The sequence below is a fragment of the Solanum pennellii genome, chromosome 7 (genome assembly GCF_001406875.1).
Source record: "Solanum pennellii chromosome 7, SPENNV200".
Lineage (NCBI taxonomy): Eukaryota > Viridiplantae > Streptophyta > Magnoliopsida > Solanales > Solanaceae > Solanum > Solanum pennellii.
In genome coordinates this window covers 3,589,440-3,598,076 of record NC_028643.1, presented here as the reverse complement: position 1 = coordinate 3,598,076, position 8,637 = coordinate 3,589,440, and the positions used below count along the sequence as shown (strand labels likewise).

The 8,637-nt window shown below is 28.5% G+C and overlaps 1 protein-coding gene across 1 annotated transcript; it reads left to right on the top strand.

The window, feature by feature from the left end:
* Window positions 1-6,172: 6,172 nt before the first annotated feature.
* LOC107025584 lies at window positions 6,173-6,736 on the top strand. The gene has a single exon (XM_015226360.2). It carries the CDS (start codon window positions 6,269-6,271, stop codon window positions 6,470-6,472), a length of 204 nt encoding a protein of 67 aa, XP_015081846.1. The 5' UTR covers window positions 6,173-6,268; the 3' UTR covers window positions 6,473-6,736.
* The last annotated feature ends 1,901 nt before the right edge of the window (window positions 6,737-8,637 follow it).

The following is an 8,637-nucleotide window of genomic DNA, read 5'->3' as shown; positions in this document are numbered from 1 at the left end:
TAACACTCTTTATTAGTGTCAATATATAAGCCGATAAAAATTATTTTTATTGTAGTGTAATAGATGGGAGTGCATAAGGTAGAGGTGTAAAATAGTGGGGATGAGGGCTATGAGTGTTTTTTTAATATAGGAAAAAAATAAATTTATTCCACTACACACGTCTAGTGGCCTTTTCTTAATAATAAAATAAAATTAGCAGCGTGAATGAGTACAAGTAAGGGGAGTTAGGCTTTACCTTACCAATTCTGATGAGGTAACAAACCTCTACTAATTAAAAGCATGGAGAAGATAAGAACTAGAGAAAACTAAGTGTTCGTTTGGATTGACTTATTTTAGGTGCTTTTAAGCCAAAATAGCTTTAAAGCAGTTTTGAAGTGTTTGGGTAAAGTTAAAAAATACTTATATGCACTTATTTTAAAGCCAAAATAACAAAAATAAGGGCCCGTTTGGATGAGCTCAATAAAAGCAGCTTTAAAAAAGTACTTTTGAAAGTGCTGAAATTTATTTTTAAAATAAACAGTTATGCGTTTGGATAAAAGTGCTGAAGTTAAAAAAAAAGTTGTTGATGTGTTTGGCAAATAAGTGCTGATAAACAGCTTTTTAAATCAAAATGTCTGAAATACCCTCAAAAGCTGTTAACATAACAAAAGTTAATTAATTTATATTTTACAGCCATAAATAATTATATTTTGCTATCATTCACATATTTCTTTCTCATCACAAATTATTTATAAGAGCAATATAAACTTATCATAGATTTTAAAGATATATAATTGAATAGATTAAAGAACGATTTAAGATTTATTTTAGTTTCATCCATAGATAATAATAATTGTCTAAAAATATTGAGGGCAAAAATATTAAGGGTTATGGAAGAAAGAGATGTTAGGGTTATGTGGGTAATTTGGAGATTGTATAAAAATATTAAGGGCAAAAAGGTAAAAATGTGGTCAACTTAAAACAGCTTATAAGCTAAAAAAAAAAAGAAGCACCCCTACCCCAGCTTTTAACTTTTGGCTTAAAATAAGTTTTTTTTTAACTTAAAATAAGTTATTTTGAGTATTGCCAAACAACTAAATAAGTCAAAAACCAGCTTTCAAGCTGAGCCAAACAGGCTCTAAGTCTAACTTATGGCTTTTTGGATTATAAGTCATAAGCCAAAAGTCAATCCAAACAGGCCCTAAGTATTTTTTGATCACTACAGAGTTATTGATGGTTTTAAAGGTGTGAACAAGAAATAAAGGGTTGTGACTCTCCTAAAGGATTGTGACTTTGCCGAAAGGATGTGACCTTTATGAAAGGTTCTGTCTTTTCTAATAAGTTTTGTGACCGTTTGAAATGTTGTGCCTTTTCCAAAGAATTATGACCTTTCTGAAATGTTATCTTTTTTTCCAAAGAGTTGTGACCTTTAACCTTTGTTGGCTATGCATCGAGAGACTTTCTCTCTCATTTTCTGCATCGAATTCTTTCCAATTTTTGCACACTTCTTACAAAACAAAATCAATCGGTCGTGTCTATGTGTGAGATTCGTTACTGTCTTTTTGAATTCGTTGAAATTATTGATGTTTGAGGTACAACTACCTTTAATGGTTAATCCGTTTTATCTTTGGAGAAATTAATCTGCAACCTCGGGTACATGAGGGGATTAAATTTCTTAAGGACATATGGTGGATTCTGTGGACTCGGATATTTCTTTATTCTTTCTTTTCATATTTTATTATTTCTAGTTTACTAATCTGAATAGAGGAGATAACAAGCTTACAAAATTTATACTGTTGGTATTTTCTGTGGTAAAAAACTTATTTTTGTGTTCTTTTTATTGGGAAAAAAGAAGAAGAAAAAGCGTATTATTCTATCATATAAAAGAGATTTGGTGTGAATTAGTACTACTTTAACATGTTCAGTATATTTTATGTAGTAAGTTTCTTTGTATGGGTAAGATTAGTTTATTTTCTTTCCAAGTGCATTCAGGCATTGCACTACTTCAATTTTCTTTTCAACGAGAAAAGCTATTTTGTGCATAAAGGATAAGATGTGCACTTTAATTATTTTTCTTATATTATTGGTTTTATATGAGTATGAGAATAAGTAAATGAACATATATTGTCTCTTAACAATATTTGAACATGAGTTTAATTTCTCGTTGAAATTCAATGTCTTCTATTGAGGAAAATTAGAATATGATTGAAAAAAAAATATTAGCAAAAAAGGTGACTTGTGACAAATAGAATATGATTCAATGGGAGTAAAAGTCAGGTTTAGAAGGACACAACCAATTCGCATAACCATAAACAAAAAATTTCCAACAAGAACCAGTGGAAAAGTGATGTTACAAAACATGATTTTTCAACTCATTTCACACAAAATTGACCCACTGAAAAATGCATGATGAAAAACAATTAACAGATTCCAAAACTCTTGAAATTTTTAAAATTTTCCGGGTGAAAACACTACTTTATATGTTTTCTTTTCTCGCTAGTTCACTCAAATATGTGCGAAAATAATTACGGAAATTTATCAGAGGAAAATTTCAATGGGAAAATAGTGATTTTTTGGTAGCAGTGGAATAGTATAGCTTGTTTTCTTTATTTTCATTAGGGTGCTTATTTTTCTTATTTTTAAAAAGCTTAGTCTCGTAGAAAAAATATATTTTCAAAGTATTTAACCACTCAAATATGAACATTTAACAATTTACATGTATAATGAAACCCTGCCATAACTGATATATGTATTCAATACCTATAAAATTAATATTCATATTATTAACATTTGTATAACTCTATCCAACAATCAAACAATATCTAGGAATTAGGAGCTCAAATCTTGCATTAAAACGGTGGAAGAAATGATAGTTATGCTTTTTTTAAAAAATAATAACAAACGGCATAAAAATTACACATAACAACATAGTTGTATATTTGGAGTATATCACGGGTATATAAAATGTAAAAATTACATAAATTTCATAGTGTTAAGAGTTAATTAAATCATCTCTATTCTTTTTCAAATTATAAAAATCTCTTAAAATTTAAGAATTCCGGATACATCACTTAATATCTCAGTATATTACCTTTGTTGAAACAAGACACGTCGCTCAACATCCTGATCCATAGCCTTTGTTGATACTAGACACGCTTGTCCCTATACATTGTAAGAGTGATGTATCCGAGAATAGGAGAGAGCGTGGGGAAATATGAATTTTTGTGTTTTTTTTAAATGACAGGTAATTTTAGAATATATAGTAAAATAAGTTGTGCATTTAGGTATTTTTCCAATAATTAGTTTTACTATGATATAATTTTAAACGTATGATTTATGTATATCATGTGTATATTTTATCGTAATTGTATATGGTTTTTTAGAATTATTTTGCTATTTCCCAAAAAATCGTCCATTTAAAAATGGATAATTAGAAGCCAAATTATTTTGTATTTGTAATATATAGGAAATCATTCCTTTTATGTTAGTTATTTTTTTTCATTTTGCTGTATATATTAATACTCGATACCCATTATTGATAAAATTCAACTTAATTTGAAAATTCCTTTGTATGCCAAACATTGGTTTAATTCTTGCCACTGAAAAAGGAAAATGTTAGTAAAATTAGAAATTGATAGCACAATAATTTCTAAAATTTTCCATGTGTGAACTAATAATTACAATCAAAACGAGATAAGATGACAATAATAATAATTTCACCACAAAGTGGAAAAGATACTTTTAAGATTTGTAAAAATTAAAGTATTTATGTTCAAACTAAAGCAAAAAAATAATTAGCAATATCAGAAAATTCCAAAAAAAAAAAATTCAAATTAAACTTCAATGATGAGTATCATAATAAAAATTAAAATTTTTCATAATTGTAAAATTAATTTCTTATATTTATTTATTTTCTTATAGAACACCATTAACTCATGCACTCAATCAATAATTCTCTTGATTTTTGTTTTGTTCTCAAAATAATTTCTTTCTATAGGAATTTGTTATATAGATTTTCTTAAAAAAGGAAAAATATCTTGATTTAAAAAGAATAAAAACAAAGGTTGATATATACGCGTACAATAAGCATTTGAGGAGAAGGATTATTTTTTAAAGCAAAAATAATAGTGCAACTAATTTTCACTTTCAATAATTTCACCATAAAAGTGGAAAAGATACCTTTTTTAAAGATTTACAAAAAGTTCTTTTTGTGCAAATAAAGGTAAAAACATCACTAATTAGCAACACTAGAAAATGTCACACGCGGTGACAATCTCATCTAAAAATTTATGTTGTTACAGAGAATCTATTTTTATTATTTAATTCTATTCTCAATATGTCACCTCATGTGCAGTCCTGATTTCTTTTCACAGACTAGACTAAACACGTAGATTTTTTTTTTTGATATTTCGATCAGAACACCTATGTTTGCTTTGATACCATGTTGAAGTGTCTGACTTATCTTATTTAAAAGCGCAAGCTAGTAGAGAGAGCGCATTTTTATTAGTTAATTAGGAAAGGATGATTCATTCGGATCGACATGAGAGTCCAACTACATTGCCAGAATCACGACTCGGCTTGTTCTTCGAGCCCTACTTCTCCCTTCCCCCTCTCCCCATTCCTCGTCTTTCACGCACCGAACGGTGTGTGTCCTCTCCCCTTTTGGATCTGCCTGGGGCTAAGATAACTCAAGTGGGAGAGCCGTGTTATAGGTGACCTTATTGCACACTCTCAACACAAAAATGTCCAATATAAACCACAATAATGATCAATTATATCATACATAACTTCATGTATTTTTTTAAAGGAACATTCAAAAAGTGACTCAAGAAAGTTGGACAGTAGATTGACCCAATACAGAAGGATGTCATTGTCAAATGAAACTAACATTGCTTTGAGCATTTTTGTTTGAACTCTACGAGTTTAGAAAGTAATTTGGTTGTGTTCTTATTTTTTACTATTATCTAAACCAAAATGAAAGTGTTGACAACTATATATGAAAAAATGGCTATAAATAGTTTGGTAACTTGCTTTTTTTTCTTTTCTTTCATAGAAATGGTCCATCACATAGTTTGTACATTTTACATAAAGACATGACATTTTTGTGAAAGGCATATCATCATGATGTAATACTTTAGAAGGACTAAAGATTCGAATAGTGGGTCGATATAATCAACGGTGATAAAAATTACATACAAAGTAACATATTTAAGGTCATATTTGCTCTTGTACTGTCTAATATCGAGCAACTTTGCCTTATTTTTAAAATATTAAAACTTGTGATCAAATTTTATTGTTTTAGAAAAAAAAATGTTACTTGGACGTTTTTTTCCTCAAAAGATTTTGGACACATGAAATTCAGAGTCCACTTATGACAAGAATAACAAGAGTATATAGATGGTAACCTGATTCCACTAAGAATGTGACCATGCCCTAATTTTATTTTATTTTTGCATTACTTAGTTTTGCTCCTGAACTTATATTATTTAGTATATCATTTACCACCTTATAACAAATAAAATATTTAGCGGTATTAATATAATTGTTGCTATATTATATTTAGCGGTAATAATAAGTATAAATATTTAAATTAAAAGTCTATTAAATGCTGCTAAAGACTTTAACTACTTTAGATACAATGTCGTTAAGTTCGTCAATAATCCTTAATTAGATTGCTCGTAGCTAACAAAACCTTTTGATTACCTTCACAAATTCATCAATAAAAAGGAAAAAATGACAAATATACCTCTAAACCATCGTAAATGGTACAAAGATACCGTCTGTTATAGTTTTGAAATATTGGTGTCCTGCCATCCAAAAACTAGAGCATATATGTCCTTCACTCTAACGGAAGACTAAATGAGGACACGTGGCACAATCTTATCCGTCGATTCAATATTTAATAAATGTCGGTCGGTGGGGATAAGATTATGACACGTATATGTCTGTTAGTATAAAGGGTATATATGCTCTAGATTTTGGACGATAGGGGCATGAATATCCCAAAAACATGACGAAGGGTATCTGCATAATATTTACGATAGTTCGAGAGTATATTTATCCTTTTTCCTATAAAAAAATTAGCAATAAATTTTAATGTTTAGCTATAGAATTTGTCCATCTACACCAACATCTTCTTTTCTACTAGTGACTTTAGCTCACTCTCACACCAAAAGTCCAAAACACACCTATATAAAGCACAACATATATTAGACACACACACACATAGAAGAAGAGTAAAAAGAAAGAAATCTAGAGAGAGAGAGAGATCTAGAGAGAGAAAGAGAGAATGCGTATGATATATGTGTGTGAAGAAGAAGAAAAAGAAGTAGGAAGGAAGAAAGCATCAGGGGCATGTCCATATTGTGGAGGGACAGTGGAGGCTGTGGATATTGAAGGCAAAGGCAAGCTTTTTTGTTTGCCAATTTGTTTGAGGTTTAAAATAAAGTATATTTGTTCTTTATGTTCTAGGCGACTTGTTTTGTACCCTTAAATTATTCGATCGAATCAGTATTCAAACTTCTAGCTTGGTTCAAACATAATTAATATTTGATCGAATTAGTATTTAGACTTTTAGCTTTGCACGATTTTAGTCGTCTATTATTTTTCGTGCATTGTAAAATAAATCTATTTTTCATTACTCGAACAATAGAAATCAGACATGGTCAAATTTTGTAACTAAATAGTAAAATTAGTTGCTCATTCTATTAAAAAAGTATGTTAATATGAGCAATTTAATGATAGTTTAGCGATTAAACTTGTTAGCTACTCTCCCGCTCCTTTTTACTTGTCATGTACATTAAAAATACTTGTTTCAAAATAAAGAAAATTGATTATTTATTTTTCAAATTTCGCCCTTAACATTAAGAGACATATATATAGATAAAGATTAGAAAATCTAACAAGAATATATTGACCAAACAACACTCCTTATTTTTTTTTCTTAAAAAACATGTCAAACCTTATCACGACAACTAAAAAGAAATGAAGAAAGTTAGATAATTTGAATTTTTTTTTTGTAAACAAGTAGATAATTCTAGTAAAAAAAAGTTACTTGTTTAATTGTCATGTATAAATTTTTAAAAAGGCAATAGATACTTTTAGTCCAAAAAAAAAATGGCAAATAGATAATTCCTATAATTGTATCTCTCTTTCTTCATTTATTTTTTCTCAACAGACCTTAGATATTTTTCACAACAACCAATTAATAACTTATAAAATTGCAATATCTTTAACTACGAAAGGTAAGACATAAAAAGAGAAACGAGCTTAGTATAACACGAAATATAAACCTAATCTTAATAGAAGAATATCTATTATCGAGCAATCATAAAAATAGAAGAAATAAGTTCAGATCAAGTGACAAAACTCTTTATAAGTTGAGCTATATAAAAAATTCTAGCATATTTTTTCACAATTTATTTCACATTATATATCGTGTATATCATTTTATAATTGTAAACTTATGAAAGGTTTTTAATTTATTGCACTTGGCTATAAGTTGCCAAGTTTTGGGACTAAAAATACATGTCATTGTTCTTGTCAATAATAATAAAAATGGTTATTTTTTGACGATCATTCACTCGGATTTGAAAATTTATAAATAAGAGCTTAATATACGATAAAAAAATTTAATTCTTCTCTTTAGTGATAAGTAGGAACTTAAGTTAATTCAAATTGCTATCCTATCTATCATGACAAGAAATCAAAATCATGTTTCATTGAACTAGGACATAAAAGTTTCAAAGTTCGAAATAAATAGACATCAACAAAATTAATTTCGTTGTTAAAGGAAATTAAAAATGTCTAAATGTACCATGTTGTACTTTGTTCTTTAAATATAGAGGCCAAAAGAAAAGGAAGACACCCACATAGCAACATGTGGCAAATGGCAAACATATCATATACCAATTATTATTGAATTTAAGTTATATATACACGGTTAGTGTGAAAAATAATTACATTATCAAATTATCGAAGTAGCGATAGGGAAAATTTCTTTAAGAATAAGATAGATTACCTATTGACTAATGAGCATATAAAAATTCTCCACACTAATGTATTTAACTTAGTTTTTATTTGTATAGTTAAAGTATTACGTCGTTTGCAAAAGTAACTATCTTGTTATTTCATTAAAATAAGTTGTTCACATCACACTTCTTGAAATATGATTTCTCCGCAAATTCTATTTACACAGAATGTTATATGTATCGAGTTATCCGCATTTCAAGTACTTCAACATAAACTATTTGATTCAAACTTCAACTAAATATTATCAAAATTCCAAATGGTTAACACTAGAGTAGGATTCAGAAATCAAAGACTCTTGAGCAATTTATACAAGCATCAAGTTATTCTGGTTTTTCATTCGGCGTTTGGTGCTTATATTGAAATTTGATTATTTTGAATTCGCGTCACATAGGACCCCATTAGGAGGGATTTACAAAATATTTTTTCATTTCTAAAACTCGAACAAAAGACTTCTGATTAGAAAAGAAACAGTCCTAGTAACTCACTTCTCAGCACCACGTAAGCCCCATAATTAGGAGGGGTATAACTCCCTATAAAAAACTTTTTCATTTTCAAAATTCGAATTAAAGACTTCTGACTAAAAAAAAAACAATACCATATATATATATATATATATATATATATATA